General features: G+C 38.6%; 1 protein-coding gene across 2 annotated transcripts; it reads left to right on the top strand.

The window, feature by feature from the left end:
• Positions 1-756: 756 nt before the first annotated feature.
• Positions 757-16,405, top strand: tubgcp3 (tubulin gamma complex component 3). 2 transcript variants are annotated; one of them, XM_068309276.1, is made up of 23 exons: positions 757-940; positions 2,019-2,126; positions 2,241-2,308; positions 2,457-2,534; positions 3,238-3,446; positions 4,215-4,381; positions 4,520-4,632; positions 6,830-6,955; positions 7,044-7,112; positions 7,957-8,083; positions 8,199-8,365; positions 9,746-9,856; positions 10,031-10,139; positions 10,964-11,153; positions 11,291-11,426; positions 11,534-11,602; positions 11,715-11,850; positions 12,921-13,009; positions 13,233-13,364; positions 13,452-13,592; positions 13,708-13,824; positions 13,940-14,034; positions 14,244-16,405. In XM_068309276.1, exons 1-23 carry the CDS (start codon positions 865-867, stop codon positions 14,308-14,310), a joined length of 2,700 nt encoding a protein of 899 aa, XP_068165377.1. In that variant the 5' UTR covers positions 757-864; the 3' UTR covers positions 14,311-16,405. The 2 variants fall into 2 exon arrangements, with proteins under 2 accessions (XP_068165377.1, XP_068165376.1); XM_068309275.1 differs by having other exon boundaries at positions 7,951-8,083; positions 14,244-16,404.
• Positions 16,406-18,140: the final 1,735 nt, after the last annotated feature.

Here is an 18,140-nt window from a genome sequence, read left to right as displayed (position 1 = left end):
TATTTTTAATTGATGCATTCCAAAATTTGTATTTATTGTTAATATCGTTTGATTTTATTAGGAATGTCAAAGTATTTTTTCTTATGTGCTGTATTTGTCAAACTTCTATTTCAGCCCTTTCAGTGAGACATGTATGCATACACATATTTCTGCACAAAACTAATTTTGTATTCACATCCACAGCTTATTTGACAGAACAATAAAACAGAGTCTGATAAGCATTTAATTGCAATTCTTTAATAATAAAGTTTTATTTTTAGAGCACTAATTTCCCACTGATGTCCAATTATATTTTCATGCATGCTTCAATCTTTTAACATTTTATTTCTTTTGTTCTTATTTCTTTGACCCATACTACAGATACTATCAGGTATTGTCAGTGTTGCTTGTTTTTGGTATATGTGCTTTAAAATTTCTCATATGTTTGATAATAAAATTTAAAAGTTAGTTCTTGTAAGAACAATTAAAAAATTACAAAGTACAATAATAAAATTTTCTAATTCAGATTTTTTTGTATTAAAACTACAGAATGTTTTTATAATTTACCAGGTTTCCTGTAATTTAAGAAAATTGCTCCACTCTCCATCAATTGATTTCAGTTTACTCAGAAATTTTTGAAAGTATTCCACAAATTATTTATTCTTTCAGACAGTAATGCAAGGTTACGTGTCGCAAATGTGATGCTCTTACTTTGAAGGAAATATGTCGCTAATTGATGTTACATCCTGTCTGTGTGGAGTACGCTTGTCTGAACGGGCCAAAATGGCGCCGCTAGAAGTGGAAGCCTGGAGTTAGTTCGTATTAAACCGTAGTACAGTATTTATTCAGTTATTGGGTAACACGCGTAAAGTTAGCCACATCGTTATGGCTACTCTGGATCAAAAATCACCCAATGTGCTTCTCCAGAGCCTTTGCTGCAGGATCACGGGGAAAAGCGAAGGTAGCTACAGCATATAGCACTAGCATGCTCCGTTCAAGTGCAGTTAGTTCAGAACAAGTATGAAGGAAACGTCAACGCACACCACATTCACAGATTCCTCCCTTTGTTGTTTTTGTTCACATACTTGTTCATATAGATTTTTTTACAGAGAAACAAAACAATGACTTCAAACTTAACAATTGACTGACCACTTCGGCTTACCTTTTACATAATGAGTTGAAGAAATAGTGATGTTAATCAGTGTTTTACATTGCTCTCACGGCTGAATCAGGAGTGGATTTTATAATAGAAGGTGAGACAAAAACCTTAACATTTTCACTGAAATTAAAGCTGCTAGGCCTTCTGGACATATGCCGAACTGAAGATGACCTATTATCTCTTTTCACCGGCCTTGTGAGAAAACAAACACATGCCAATTTTAGCATAAGGAAGAATGAAAATAAATTAGTGGTATCACTTCAATGGGGTTTGGATAGCGGCACGTAGCGGCGACAAGTCCGCCTTACATAGCTGTCGGCCATCGGCTTTTTACATCCAGAAAATTCCTCTACTTGTCGTTGTCATTATATTAAAGTGTTCCTGCTGGTGTCAGTAAAGGGTTTCCATCAACCTTCATTTGCTAACCTGTTAGCTCTCATGCCGACCGGCACACTGAATGCTTATTGGATGCGCTAGTCATGCTAGCTGCAGGCCCCATCTGGATGCAGACGTCAGCTTATATTTGATTAAAACTACTTTAAGAAATAATTTTATAAGGCGATCTTATTTAATTAGAAGGAATTGTCCCAATCTTACACAAAAAAAAATCTCCTTTGATGAGGTTGATAGATATTTCAGCATTTCAACCCCAGAGGTGTTTTGTATTTCCTACAGTAAATGTATTCTAATGTGCTTAACCCTTTTGAAAGCAACAGTACATTCACCCCAGTTTAAAATTATATTTTATAAAACATCTAAGTACAAATAAATGGGAAAATATTTGCTGACTGGAGAAGATATGGAACACATTTTTACATGACTGAGAAGTGCTGCTTGTTGCCATCAGCTTTTAAGTGTTTGTTGTTATTATTTTGTCCAGCTGAAGTTGCCCACCAGTTCCAGTATGCAGTGCGAGTCATCGGTAGTAACTACGCCCCCACAATTGAACGTGACGAGTTTCTTGTCTCAGAGAAGATCAAGAAAGAACGTAAGTACTGTCTCACTGTCGAGGGTTTTTCCCTCGAGGAGCAATACCCAGTATGTCATAATTAAAGGACAGAGCGAGTCCAAATTGTTCATTTTTGTCCTGGTTCTGTTTCAGTTCTGAAGCAGAGGAGAGAAGCAGATGCTGCCCTCTTCTCAGAGTTGCATAGAAAGCTTCAGACACAAGTTGGTTGTGACGCTTCTCTCAGAATTTTATTTTACTCCAGAAGAAAATCTGCTCAAACATTTTATTGAGTGTAACCTGTGTGCATGGTTACAAAAAAAAAAAAAAAGGCTCTAATTCTGTTTAGCTAATGTGTTTGTCTGTTCACAGAGTGTTCTGAAGCATCGCTGGTCTGTTCTCTACTTGCTGCTGAGCCTCTCTGAAGACCCCCGCAAACCGTCCAGCAGGGTGAGGAACAAAAACACACCCAGATTCTTTTTTGAAAAGTTAGCTCTTTTAACGTTAAAACTTCTGTGGTGGTTTACAGGATAGGGAGGCAACATATTGGCGTTGTTTTGGAGTTTGGTGATTATGTTCTTATCAAGTTTTTCAAGTTAAATGAAGGCCTCACTTTTACTCACATTTAATAATGAAGATTTTATTAGTTTGCATTTAGCTCTTTGTTTTTGAAAATTTTCTTATTCTAAAAAACAAAAGTATGATTTAAGGCAGTGTTCCCCAACTCCTGGGCTGCGGACTCGTACCGGTCCGTGGGTCAATTGGTTCCGGGCAACGCAGAAAGAATACAGAACTTATATTATTTCTGTTTTATTTATCAAGTGATTCTGAGCAATGTCTTTTTTTTTCTTTTCTTTTTTAACTACCAGATTCCGGTGCCGCTTCGGCTGGTAGCACAGAATACGTTACAGCTAGATTAAAACTCTCAAACTAGCAAAAGGAACAAAAAACAAACATGTTTGCAAGGTTTCTTTGCGCAGGGTAAAAGAGCTGGTGAGGAAACTGCAAAAAAAAGAAAGAAAAGAAACTACAACTTCAGCGTAAAAGAAAGAAGCAAAATACCAGTTCTTATGCCGGGTTATGTCATTTTATTTTGTTGTAAAATTTGATGATCCCAGCCTCATCTTCCTCACCATGACTTTGTCCTTCCCAGGTTGGGAACTACGGGGCCCTCTTTGCCCAGGCCCTCCCGAGGGATGCCCACTCCACACCGTTCTATTGCACGAGGCCTCAGAGCCTAGCCTTGAGCTACGGGGAGAGGAGCGCGGGTCTGTCATCCACCGTGGGGACCAGCGGCATCTCCAGCCTGGGCGTGTACACGCTAAACGGACCCACGCCCACACCTCAGTCTCTGCTGTCTGGGTGAGCACAGCACACATGCATGCTACTATACAAGCTGATTTAAACACATTTAATCTTAATAATATATTATAGTCAGTCTTACCTGTCAGCTGTGTTTAAGCAGCTCTCTTCTGGAAAACAGAGGGTTATTTATTCATGTGATCCTCGTCCTGTAAAAACACGAGGAGACAGTCTGAGAAAGGAAGCATCAGTTAACACTATAGAATGAACTTCCCACTCAACCTCTTCTAATTCTGTTTTATTAGGCATCAGAAGGCCATTTAATTCCATTTATCCTCATTAATAATGCAGGCCATCCAGATCCAAATGACCACTGAGCACTCTGGGCTCACCTTTTAGTCTTGGAACAGCAAATCCTGTCTCCAAACATAAAAAGGTCTTGAGGCATAAATCAATCCCCTAAATAAACAGGGTTGTGCTTTGTTTATGCAAAAAAAATGTGTGGTTTTTTTCTGTCTTTTTTGTTTATTTGCATTGTTTTGAATGATATAATTTTTTTTAAATTATAGAATCCTGCATCGAACAATATGTAAACATGAGCAAATGATGTGTAAAACATCTGTGTTAGGTGTGTTTCGCTTTGTTTCCCAGTGTTTTTTTGCTTTTTGTATTCACAAAGTTCAAAAAAAGAAGGTGACATTTCTCGTTTTCATCATTTGATTTGTTGTCTTACTGCAATTTATAAATAAATACATGTCAGTATTTAGCAACGCTTTAATTCGTTCGGGGTTTTTTTTCATAAATTTTGACCTAAACTGTGACTTCCAGTCAACCCCCTCCGTCTGCCGGCGGCGCCGTTCAGCCTCTGGGCTCCCGGCTGGCCTGGACTCTTCCTGTGAGCTGCTCCTCTTCCTCCGCTCTGAACCCACCCGCCACCCGACCGCCCCTCGCTCCTCCAGCGACCTCCGCCAGAGTGGTCCATCTTCGCAGAGACGGTGAGACACCCAGAACAACCTCAGGCCTTCATGCTGTGCAGGCTGCAGCCTGATCAGGACATCATTAATGAGTTGTAGTTGGTCTTAATAAAAGTTTTATCACCTCGAGCTCTAAATTCTCATTGTCTGTCGGTGCAGGGGAGGTGAGCGAGGCCACGCTGGTGCGGGACATCCTGTATGTCTTCCAAGGAATTGATGGCAAGTTCATCAAAATGAGCAGCCAGGATAACTGCTACAAAATAGACACCAAGGTAGTTAAACCTGCACCAACCTATGTGACGCATTCAGACATCACCCAGATTAACCTCACATTACAGTTCAGGGCAAAATCACCAGCCTAGAAAAACTGCTACTGTGCAGACGGCGAGATTAAGGTTGGGCAGAAATGATCGTGTTGAGAAGTGTTTATGGTGCTGGAGATTTTTATGTGGTCTTTTTGGTTTGTGTTATGCTCATTTCTTCTGTTTTTCCTTCAATTTGACATGGTTTCAGACTTGTTTACACTAAAAAAAAGTGTCAAAAATAGCAAGGATGTCATGTGGGTAATCCTAATGTCTTGTTTTCCGCAACTGACATTTTTGAAACCCAAATAATATTAACTTAGCATGTATACAGTCGTCTCTTGAGATGCGAGTTAAATCCGTTCCGTGATCTCGTGAGTCAAACAATAGTTCACTATTTCAAATAATTAAAATCATCTTAATCCAATCCAGCCCCAAACCCCCTAAATTGTGAAATAAAAACAATTTGATCAACTAATAGACATAATGTGCATTATTATAAGTTATATAGCCAATGATAAATTATGAAAGCAAACGCAAAACTTCAAAATCTAAATAGTATAAAAAAAAAATAAAGTGAATTTTCAATTTCAAGTCTGCATGTAATGGTATAAAATTGTATGCTTATCATACCATTAAAATATACTTATTACTAGTTATTTTAGTAACCGCTGTGTCCTCATGCTGTGGAAATCTCTGATTGTTCATCCCAGAATGTGATCGGTTCAAACTAAAAAAGAGACTTCATTGAATTCAACCATGACCCAGATGAAACCCATCTATTGTCTTTTGAGGAGGACCTGTTTTCACATTAAAGTAATGACCGCCATACATTTAGAGATGATGATACGACATCATGAGTATTGTTGTTAATTGGACTTTGAAAGAAAGATTCAACAGATCAATACGAAGCTTTTTGGCTCGAAGCCACATTGATCTCTCTTTTCTTTTTTCCCTCTTTCTCTTGTGTCAATTCCTTTTAATCCCTCCTCCTCTTCCGTAGTATTGATAAGAAGGCTTCAGATATAACCGGAGCCTCAGTCACTCAGTAATACTAAACTTAGCCTTGTGGTCAATCTACTGTCACTGTCCTGATGGAGAAGGAGCCGCTGAGACCAGAGATCACTGAGTCAAGGTTTGGGATATTTCAGGCTCAATGTCTCTGAGCAAAGCTCCTTGGACTTGGAAGTTTTATTCACTAGAGGATAATCTGTATTTATCTAAACTCTAATTACTTTGACTTTGAGGATGTGTGAGCGTGAGAAACGTATCGATTGAGATGCATGTTTAAGACTGAGGGTATGGATGTATCGTATTTCTCCCCATGGAAGGTACTAGAAATACCTTCATTGATAACCATCCAGACATTGCATTTTCAGTGCTATTAGTATTATATCTAATAAAGCACTTGTGTTCTTGTGGACGCTAAATGATTCTTTGTGTGCATGGAAGCAGTAAAAAAACCTGATTAAGGTAAAAACCTGAGATGAAGACAGTCGGATCTGCGTCACTTGTAGCTAACATTCAATAAGAGTAGCGTTAGTTTGTATCTAACAGACCGCTTTATGTTTGATTACTCTGTTTTATTTCCATTCAGTTGGGAAGTTAACTTGACCAACATCAAATAGCAGCTGACAAAAACCTGTGAATGCTTCCAGGCAGAAACATGACCCAGCCAACATTGGTTCCTACTTATATCTGAGCATCAATTATCCCCAGGAGACTCAAAACATCATGTATCTCCTAGCAGGGGGGGACAACCCTGTCAATGTTTTTTTTTTTTTTTTAAATGAATCAACCCTGACCTGAAATGTGTTCAGTCTCGATGTTGGTGAACGTCTCCATGAATATATATACATAAGTTTACAGAGATGTGGATAAACGGATGAAATGCTACAGATGAAGCGACAACAAGAAAGACGAAAGCACCACATGACGTCCGACATCAGAGCAAACCGTTCATTTAGTCTGATATTTGCTGAGTTATTTTGTCATGATGTGAAATCTGATTGTATGGGGTGTTAAATGTTACGTTTTGCAGAATGTTCACATTGGACTAAATCCTTTAAATATGTTGTTGTGTTCCTGAAACCTACCTAGGCCATTTTCATCTTTATCTTCCATTGTGGTTAGGAAAAACTAAGAAAAAACTTTTCATCTTCACCAGGTGGTTCTGTGTAAGTCCCTGAGGGACACCAGCAGCAGGTTGGCTGAGCTCGGCTGGCTCCACAACAAAGTCAGAAAGTACACCGATGCCAGGAGCTTGGACCGGGCCTTTGGACTGGTTGGTCAGGTGAGTCCCAAGCTGAAGACGTGCTGCTGTTGTGCCTGTTTTTCCCTCTCATGTCTGTTTTACTCTTGTTTCATCCTTCTGCCCTTAGAGCTTCTGCGCCGCGCTACATCTGGAGCTGAAGGAATACTACAGGCTGCTGTCCGTCCTCCACTCGCAGGTACACGAAGCAAACAGCCCCAGAAAAATGTAGAATGAATGTCATTGAGAAGTACTGTAAAGTTAGATTATCATATTAGTACCTTGAGATACCAGTTATTTGAGATAGGAGCCATATTTTTGTTCAATATACGAGCAAATCTGAGATACGAGCCGTGCCTCGGGACTCAACCGCTAGTTGGCGGAAGGATACAACAATAACTGAGACCAGATCTTCTTTGCTTGGCACAGAGTAAAGACGTAGCTTATTTGTTCTTGTGACTTTTGGGGCTTCTTTTTTTTTATAGCGCTAGAGCAGATTAGATTGGTTTTAGTTATTTAAAATGGGAAAATGTTGTTTGACTTTCAACTTCAGTAAACAATTTAAAAAAAGAATTAGTTCCTTGTATCTCGAGGTATTACTGTATACCCCTCCATCTTCATGAAGATGAGACGATTGTAATTGTCTTGTTTTCAAGGTAGATAATAAAAGTAGCTTCAAAAATATTTAAATTTAAAAGCTTTTTTGGGGGGGAAAAATCCCATTTCACTCCCCATGATTTTTTAAAAAAATTTACCTGGTGCTTAAAATTATAAGTTAAACAAATAAAAGATAATGCAATGAATATTGAGGCTATGACCTGATGAAGTAGTGCTCTATATACTTTATTGCATATTCTGATGTACAAACCCAACATTTCCTTCTGCTTTAACTGTAAAGCAGAAGTTTTACAGTTTAATTTAGCAAGTAGTCACAGGATATGTGCTGTTAAAATAAAAGCAAATACATAACTAAAGAACTCTGAAAACGTGGAGGATGATGTTAGCATGTCAGGTAAAACAGTATGGGTGTGTTTCAGTTGCAGGTAGAGGATGAGCAGGGCGTCAGTGTGTGCACAGAGAGCAGTCTGACCCTCAGAAGGCTTCTAGTCTGGATGTACGACCCCAAAGTGCGACTCAAAACGCTGGCTGCACTTGTCGATTTCTGCCAAGGTGTGTTAGGACGTGTACGCTTGGATTTCTGGGGGGGGGGGTGACGACACTGTTTTTAATTTTGCTTTGACTGAATAAAAGCATCGGTTCATTCTGATTACTTTCACGCCGTCAGGTCGGAAAGGAGGAGAGCTGGCATCAGCCGTTCACTCTTACGGGAAAACCGGAGACCCGCAGATGAGAGCGCTGGTTCAACACATCCTCAGCCTGGTGTCGCACCCCATCCTCAACTTCCTGTACAGGTGGATCTACGATGGAGAGCTGGAGGACACCTACCACGAGGTACACATATACACACATCTTCATCCAGTCTGTCCAAAGAATATCAAGCCGGTTCTCTGCTGCTTCCAAGAAGTCCAGTCAGAATTTGGAAGTCATTTCTGTAACATCATTTTGTCCAGCTGCTACGACATTCGACCTCGATGAGAGAGAACATTACTGAGAGAGGGAGAAATAAAAACAGAGGGGTGAGAGACGGCGTCTAAAATGAGGACTGATGAGAGGAGGGTAATGGAGAACCTTGTGATGAATGTTTCTCCTTTATTTCTCCCTGCCCTTTGTGTTGCTCCAGTCTTGTTTCTCTCTCGCTCACACTATTAATGTGTCCTCCATAAACCATTTGTCTTCAGCGGACACTGGTCCTAAGTGCTGCGTTTAAGAACACAGGGACAGTTATTGCACCTTTCAGGGGCAAAGTTTCCTCAGAGATCGGAGAGACAACAAACAACACGTTTAATACTTGTGTCAATTGAAGTGTTTTTGGTTCTGTTGTGACGCAGCAGTAACTGAAATGTAAGAAAGCAATATAAACAAGTCTGCAATGCAGTTTGTTTCCAATGGTGTTTGTGTTATTTTTATTTGAGTTTATTGTCAAGATTGCACAAAAATTACTTGACCAACGTTCAGTGGGTTTAATGTAAAATTGATGAAATAAACCAAAGTAAATTATGACAAAGAGAGATTGTAAAAAAAATTTCTAATTTCTTTAAACAAAGTATGATTTATCTCAACTTGTTCAAATTCAAATGTAAAAAAATTGAATTTATCCCCAAGGGGCAATTAAAGGCGCATAAAGCAGGATTGGTGCACAAAAAAGAAATGCAGAGTGCAAAGAGAAAAAAAACCAGACTTAATACACAGAAATCCAACACTAATGCTAAAATACACAATGAACAGATATGTAAAATATTAAAAGGTAAGTGTAGTGGTTGTTTGTACTTGTCATTAAATTGTACTTATGCAATAATTCATTCAAAAAAATCAATTAAATTGATGAGGTTAAATATTAATTATATTGTCTTTGTATTTTTTTCTGTTGAGTAAATGTCAAAAAATGACACAATGATCACTTTTTTATAGTATGGTATATTTTTTATTTATGTTTAACATGACATCACAAGTCTTCTGCAATGGTGGTTCTACTACAAAATTCTAAAAGCTATAGATTTAAATTTAAAAGTCCTCATCATTGTAGACACGGTCTCATGTTAGCGACCGTTAAAATTCATTTCAACAAGGCCTGAGCAGTAAATAAATAAACGTCAAACGATTCATTAAAATCCATTCAGGATGAGGTTTCATAGGCTGTGTAATCATTTCTTTTCTGTTGGGGAGCGAACACTTCCAGTTTTATTTGAAATGGCGGGTGTTTTGTGTGTGTAGTTCTTTGTAGCGTCAGATCCCAACGTGAAAGCGGATCGTCTGTGGCACGACAAGTACTCCCTCAGGAAGTCCATGATCCCTTCGTTTTTCACCATGGATCAGGCCCTCAAGGTGTGCACACCCATACAAGAACACACACACACATACCTAACTCTGTATCCACCACTATACAGGGCATTGCAGCGCACATCCAGCTACAAACATAAAATCTAATATTCATGTGACGACTTTATCCATTTATTACCTCTAGTCCACTGTTTGACGTTATCAGTCTGTCCCTTCTAGGTTCTGCTGATTGGCAAATCCATCAACTTCCTGCATCAGGTCTGTCATGACAGAACGCCACCGGGCAAAATCACGCCGGCATCCAACTCTGCAGACACACCCAAAGACGGTAAGAGGGTCACTTTCAGTTATTACTCCAGTCAGCCTGGTTTAGTGTAAATATGTTCTTTAAATGTGAGTCCAAAGTAGGAGGAACATGAAGAAAAAAAAAAAAAGCAGCAGCACGTTGCTGCTTCTGATGATTTATTAGTTTATTGGTGTTTTAAGAGTTGTTTGGAAACTAATGATATAAATGACCAATAAAGAGCTTCCTTGTTTGTCCTCATTCTATCAATGTTGTCATATTGATGTTGCCGAGTAGACGGCTGGCAGTTATCGATGCTCTTACCACTCCCTGACCTCCTCCTCCCTTCCTCTTGATTATGAAGAGGAAAAAGTTATACTTAGCACTATTCTATTGATTTGGTCTGTAGGACTTCATCTGACCAGTGTGATCCATGGCTTTTACTGCATCTGTTGAAGAACCACGATGTTTTCTTCACACTCGATCTCTCAGGAGGAAGGGAAAGAACAAAGAAAATTTTAGTTGTTTTTTTTTCTACAATCAGACATTTTAGCAAGTTAATGTTATATAATTATTTTCAAATTTACATACATTTTAATAATAGGTGAAAAAGAGAATATCGAAGAGCAATAATAATGCGAATAGAGAAAAACCAAGCAGAAACACGTAATTATTTGATCGCAGTGTGCAACCTCACCACTAGATGTCATTAAATCCACAATGAATTTTATTAATTTCGTAGTTTATAAATAATAAATAAATCCACCCACTGTCCCCCGCTGCTCGTTCGTGCGGGTTGCTGGGGGGCGTCTCTGATGTGTAGGTTTATCCTAGAAAGGCTAACACTTGACTCCTGCTGTCTCTTACAGCTGCTGAGCTGCTTTCGGACCTGGAGGGGGCGTTCCAAGAGAAAATCGATGCCGCCTACTTCGACACCAGCAAATACCTGCTGGACGTCCTCAACCGCAATTACCTGCTGCTGGAGCACCTTCAGGCCATGAGGCGTTACTTGCTTCTGGGCCAAGGAGACTTCATCCGACACCTCATGGACCTGCTGAAGTGAGCATCGCACATTTTGAATATGTCTTCTGTTTCCTAACACATCTGATGTGCTACATGCATAAATACAAGAATATTAGGTTATATAAGTCATAAATAAAATGTAATCGTACTGTATCCGAATCGTTTTGTCCCAGACCTGAGCTGGCACGTCCTGCCACCACTTTGTACCAACACAACCTGACTGGTATCTTGGAGACGGCCGTCAGAGCCACAAACGCCCAGTTTGACAACGCAGAGATCCTCAAGAGACTGGATGTGCGCCTGCTAGAGGTAGTGTGTCTGTGTCTGTGTATGTGTGTGTCTGTGTTTTCGTGTGATGTCAAAGTAGAATCTGAATGTCTGCTGTGGCAGCTAAGCCTGTGTTTTGTTGGCTCCAGGTGTCTCCTGGTGACACAGGCTGGGATGTCTTCAGTCTGGACTACCACGTCGACGGACCCATTTCTACGGTATCAGACACTTTCAACGTAGTGCCCAACACATTGTGTTATTTTTCCATATCTGTTGCATAGTTGATGCTGTCAGTGTGTGTAACTGTGTAGCGGTGTGTTTGTATTTCAGGTATTTACAAGGGAGTGTATGGCCCACTACCTGCGCGCGTTTAATTTTCTGTGGAGAGCCAAGAGAATGGAATACATCCTGACAGACATCTGGAAGGGACAGATGTGTAACGCCAAGCTGCTCAAAACTATGCCTGGTACAAAAAATGATTCTTACGTACTACTTATTTCTTTGTCACATATGTCATGTTCATTTTGTATCACGGTACTTGATTGTATTTTTATACGAGTGGGGGTTGCATTCAGAATTCTGGCTTCGCTTTGAATGAAGAAGTCTAAATAGTATAGAAATATTATATGGATAATAATAATTAACAGTAACAAGATTAAAAAATACAGGAATACCTCGGCTTATGTAGTTTCAAGTGACGTCGTTCTTTATTATACCACGGCTTTCAAGAAAAAATACACAGAAAAAAAAAAGTTTACCTCATTTTACTCGACTTTACGTCTGTCTGCCACAAATATTAGAATCATAAAATCACAAGTAAACAGTTAAAAACACATAATATGTAACTACACAGTAAAAAATAAAAATATATAATCATATTAAAATACGTACGTATCGTATGTAAAGTCACTCATGATTCACGATTAACTTTTGCTCCTTGTAATTTAATCTTTGAGGAGAAGAAAAAGATGAAAACATTTCAAGGAACCGTCCATCAATTTTATAAACTCGTCCAACAACAACAGCCAGTCAGCCGTTGACAGACATCTGCGTCCTCAATGTAAAGCACCAAATACGTAAATTGTTAAATGTACGTATTGGTAACTTTAAAAATGTTTGTTGTTTATTTTTTACTATTGCAAAGTAGTTATTCCTGTATTTGTTTTATAACCTTTTATTTTATCATTCATTCATAATTAAAGCGGTAAACATCACCAAATTTTATCTATTAATTAACATTTTTTTCTGAACTAGATTAAAAAATAAAAATTATTTTGCTTGTAATCTTAAAATAGATTTGTATTAACCAAATATAATTACGTAAAAACGCAATCATAAATACAATACAGAACTGGGAATTGGTTTGGGGTTTTTTTTCAATTTTATTCAATTCAGTTAATTTGACCGACATCATTTTTCCACATACGTGGAAGTAACGTATTAACGACGTAAACCTGTAATTCAAAATAGATATTTCTTCCTCGGAAAGATATTTCTAACCTGTGTTGTTTTTGCCCCCCCCCCCCCCCATCCCAGAGTTGTCAGGCGTTCTGCATCAGTGTCACATCCTGGCCTCAGAGATGGTCCACTTCATCCACCAAATGCAGTATTACGTCACCTTTGAGGTGAGACAAATTACACCATCGCAGACTATAAAAATAAAAGCGTAGCGACAGGAGACAGTCTGCTACATCAGTTAGCGCTGTAGGATATTTGAAACTGCAGGTTTTCTTTACAAATTATGGACAGACGTATCTCTCCATCATCAGGTCGACCCCGCCGACATTTCCCGCTTCCTAAAAAGACAAACCAAGAGCCTTTTGGTAAAGTGTGTTTGTATCTGTCTAGGTGCTGGAGTGCTCCTGGGATGAGCTCTGGAACAAAGTGCAGCAGGCTCAGGATCTTGACCACATCATCGCTGCCCATGAAGTCTTCCTTGACACCATCATCTCCAGATGTCTGCTGGACAGTAGCAGCAGGGTAACACACACACTCTTCAGTAAACTTAAACGAAACTGTGACATATCCACATGTTCTCCCTTGACCTCTTGATGTCTTTCCATCAAGTCTCTGTTGAGCCAGCTGAGAGCCATTTTCGACCAGATCATCGAGTTTCAAAGCGCCCAAGACGCCCTGTACCGCTCAGCGCTGGAGGAACTCAGCCTCCGCCTGCAGTACGAAGAGAGGAAACGACAGAGAGAAGAGGAGGTACGACGGGGAGGGATGTGTGAGCCTCTGTGTTCAATGAAGGTGCATCACTCAACGTCTTTTCTATTCTAATGTCAAACATGTTTTTCTGGTACGTGCTTGTGTGCTGATCCAGGGTCAGTGGGGAGTTACGGCTGAACAGGAAGCGGAAGAGAAGAAGAGAATACAAGAGTTTCAGGAAACCATACCAAAGATGCGATCTCAGCTCCGCATCCTCACCCACTTCTACCAGGTAGAAACCCGAGCCTCCTGCAGGAGAAGCGTTTGCATTCGGAGCATTAGCTGTCTTTAATTATCCTCTCACACCTTTTTTTAAAAAATTTTTTGCCTCCCTCTCCTTTTCCCAGAGTATTGTCCAGCAATTTCTGGTGCTACTGATGACCAGTTCAGATGAAAGTCTGCGTTTCTTAAGCTTCAGACTGGACTTCAATGAACACTACAGGTTTGTTTTACACTGTGTGCTTTGCTGAGTAACTCCAAAAAAATTGTTGTGTCATGGCCAACTTTGTATGAAACAAACTTTGTTTAGTATGAGCATTATAGTGAGTGATAATGATTACATAAGTTGGGGAGAAGGGGTGATCTGTTATTTAAGTCAAGAAAACGCCACCGTCTTTTTATAATCGACTGTTTTCACGAACTCCCCCACAGAGCCAAAGAGCCCAGGCTGCGAGCCTCACTGGGAGCCACCCGCAACCGACGACTATCAAATATCTGACGTGACGTTGGTGGGATCGACCGACTCCCTGGTCAACGGAGCACAAGGTACGATTTCAGTTGTGACATCACAGACCGCCCATTCGGCAAGAATGAATTACGACGTAATCCCGTACCTCCGAGGAGCTTTCCAAGCACTCTACTTCACTCAGCTACTGATGACATCACAGCAGACTGCTGGATCGCAAAGGATTGAAGTCCAGGAAGTGAAACTCTGGGAGCATGCAGAGTAAAACACCGATTCAATTTCAGGAAAAACTTTGCAAATGTGACTTTTTTTTTCTTCTTTTTTTTTTATCCAGCAAAGGTAAAGTCAAGCTGCTGTGTCAGTGAGTCACACGCTGCCACATTACATGGCATGCCTTATTAATGAGGAAAAGAAACCAACATGCTTCTCCTCCTGGTTGTCAGTATGTCCCCAATCACGTGAAATATGTATATAATTTATGCAAAAAGAAAGTAATCTAGTGTGTGTATAAATGAGAATCTTAAGACTTCAGCACTTGTGGCTTTCGATCTTCTCACCTGTGTTCAAACATATATGGGTCCGATATTCATATTTTTTCTACTTTGTATTTGTAGCAGCTATGGAAATGATTAAAATACATCATTTCATCTTACACAACTCATACATAGGATTCTGATTTCAGTTACCAAGACAAAAGCCTGACTCAAACAAAATAAAACTCCTTTACTTTATTTACAGCCGCTGTTAATGTTTAACTTTGATTTAATTAGTTTTTATTTGTTTGCACTTACATTTATGTGAAGAAAGGAGAAGAAAAAAAATCATCTGACTTCACTTTAAACTATTTTGAAGAGTCAAGAGTTTACGTATTTTTTACATTTCTTTCCCTCCTGAGTTTACTTCCAAGTTACATCAAGTTGATGAGAATTAGCTCAAATAATAAATGTATCCTTTAAAAATATTTAATTTGTTTAGGTGGTACATGGCAGGGATTATGACCGTCAGCAGCAACCATCAGCATCTTCTGGTTTACATTTCTTTCCATCGTAATAAAAACACCGTCTGTGTCTTCTACATGAGAGGCGAATCAAGAAACAATCACAACCACAACAACCTCACTTCTTGTCACCGCATAACAAATCAGCCATAAATATCAGATTTTTCTTTAAAAATGTAAATATTTCTTAATGAATGTCCATATTTATAGAACGTAGTGGGTAATAATGTACATTTTCATTTGGGCTATTCATGTTCTGAAAATAAATCTATTTCAGCCTGTTAGACAGGTAACCGAGACTGTTGTTGGTAGTGTTCTTGTGAGGTTTGTTGTTAAGCTCCATGTTTTTTGTCCATCAATTGGACTTGACCTCGATTATCTCTTTAAAGTAAAATAAAAAAGCTTTTGGATATGGTAATTATTTTTTCAGTGTCAATAAAAAGTTCAACATTAAGTTCATGAGAAGTTTTCAGTCCACATTTTAAATAAATTGATCCACCAAACCTGATAGGTGCTGTAGTTTTACCTGTGCTTCAGCTCATATATAGGTCATCATCAGCCTCTCAATTCCTATGTTAGGACATGACTATTTGCTGGAATTTCGAAGCGAAAACTTAAATCTTAATACTTATAAGGGAAACATGAAACTGAAAGCTTTAACGTCTAAATTTTTAATAACGTTAGTGTTTATTTCGTTATTGTAACCTGGCTAAAGTTCCATTTCATGAAGAAATTTTTCGTAGTTGTCAACATTTTTTTTTTTAACTTCAAAAATAGGTACAGAATATGATCCCCTTCTTTTACTGTTTTCTCAGAGTGGATTCCTTCCTGCACATGAATTTAAAAAAAACAAACATTTAACACCCAACTGAAGCTGCCATGTACATGGCATAATGTGTACGTAATGATTATGCAGATTATAGGAAAGTAAACCATCCTGCTTCTTTAATAAAATGCTTTTCTATGTATTTATTGTGTTTTACTTTCAATCTCCTTCATCACATATATTTGACCTGACTGCCACCTACAGGTAAGGAGGTAGAGGATACTTTTTGAATGACTGCTGGACTGTCACCTCACTTTAACCTTACTGTTGTTAAAGTACAGTAATTAACTATAAATATCACAATCCTATAAATGAGACAAAAATGTCAAGTTAAAATAGAGAATTCATAGAAAGCATGTTTTACCCCATAAGACTTTAAAATTCGCAGAAACTTGTTAAATACATGTTTTAAATACATTGTACGTTTATTGAGAAGTATTGATAAATTTATATTTTTTATTAATTTTTTTTTATAATTTGAATTGGGTTATCTCTTGTCTGTCAGCCACTTGGAAATGCGTCATCTTATTCTGCCCTCCTATATTGTATTGTGGAGTTCGAGATGGGTCTATTTTGGGTCATGTTTCTTTTTTTAGAATAGGTGTTTCATACTAAAACGCATAACCCTATAATAAAACTTGGTATCACGAATATACAGGTATGCCTGCTTTAAATGAACAAAATGTGTCCGAAATTTCCTGATGATCTGCCTCTTGTGTTCTCAGCGCTACGAGGCTAATTAATCTCTTCACTTTGGTGCCTTATCAAATAATGTTCCTCAAAGAAGTCTCATCCCTACAACTTTTTTTTTTTTCACACAACCCTCCTCTGGTGATTAAAGAAGCACAGGACTTTGTTCATTATGATATCATGGATTGAGAAAATTAGGTCATTCCTTTCCTCCATAGATTTAGAAATACTTTCATTTCTTTCATGGTGGATTATTGTAATTCGCTTTATTCTGGTAATACCAGGCAAAATCAGATGATCCATAGTATTAAACACACTAAAATTAGCTTTCACATGGTATCAGTCGTTTCTAGCCTTCAATGGTTGCCTCTGAGTTTTAGGAGTGATTAAAGATTGTACTACATGTTTTCAAAGCCTCGGTCGGTCTGACTCCAGCTTATGTTGTCTCTGAAATCTGTCGTCTCTGTTGGACGTCTTCTAGTGGTGTCCTGCTAATGATTTTCACCAGACCTTTAGTCTGGAGTCCTTTAAATCTCTTCTTAAACCTTAATTTTATTTTTCACAATTATAATTCCTTTTTTTTTTTTTTGGAATTTTAAAAACATAGTTTAATCATATTTTGGTGTAGCTCAATTTACAGATGTAAAGATGTTTTTATTTTATTACTGTTACTGATGCTGTTGCTCCACTAGAGGGAGCAACAGCATCTCTTTTCCACCTTTCATTCTCTGTCACAAACATTTCATCATGTCAGCTTTCTATTGTAGTAACAGATAATTTCAGTGTCTTCTAAACGCTGGGTGATGAGCTGGTACAGCCTAAACACTCTTTTTTCATCTCATCCTGTCTATTCCCACCCCCCCCTTTGTCATCTCGGTAAAGCCAGGCTTTGTTCTCCACCTGCTCTTTTTGAAAAGTGTCCTGACGTAACATTTGTTTGGATTTGGTGCCACAGAAAAGACACTGACTTGACTCTGTAACTACATTAGTATAACCATATACAGTACTCAACTAAATAAACATGACAAAATTAACTAAATGTGACTATTAGTTCATTTTCATTCCTGTTATGAACACAATTTACTCACACGCTTAATTATTCTGTAAAATATATATGAGGTGAATTGGTGGCCCTAAATTTACCACAGACATGAATGTGATTAGTAAACTACACACACACACACACACACCTTGACTCAGGATCTGTTCGAGGTTTCTCTCTGTTAAAGGTGGTTTTTCCTTTAACTGTTGTGGCTCATGGGGAGGGGGGGGGGGTGTTGGTTCATTGTAAAATAAAGGATTAGTGCTTTGCGATGGCTTTAGTTGTGGTTTGATACTTAGAAACACATG

This window comes from Antennarius striatus, chromosome 24 (genome assembly GCF_040054535.1).
Source record: "Antennarius striatus isolate MH-2024 chromosome 24, ASM4005453v1, whole genome shotgun sequence".
Taxonomy (NCBI): domain Eukaryota; kingdom Metazoa; phylum Chordata; class Actinopteri; order Lophiiformes; family Antennariidae; genus Antennarius; species Antennarius striatus.
The sequence above is the reverse complement of the archived record's forward strand: the minus strand, read 5'-3'. Positions and strand labels throughout refer to the sequence as shown.

What these genes read in the sequence shown, in the direction of transcription:
- tubgcp3 (XM_068309275.1), top strand. Translation starts at nt 865, where the DNA reads ATGGCTACTCTGGATCAAAAATCACCCAATGTGCTTCTCCAGAGCCTT. An exon ending in ACTTGTCGATTTCTGCCAAG is followed by an intron (nt 8,084 to 8,198) that starts GTGTGTTAGGAC and finishes TCACGCCGTCAG; the next exon opens with GTCGGAAAGGAGGAGAGCTG. An exon ending in CACCTCATGGACCTGCTGAA is followed by an intron (nt 11,154 to 11,290) that starts GTGAGCATCGCA and finishes GTTTTGTCCCAG; the next exon opens with ACCTGAGCTGGCACGTCCTG.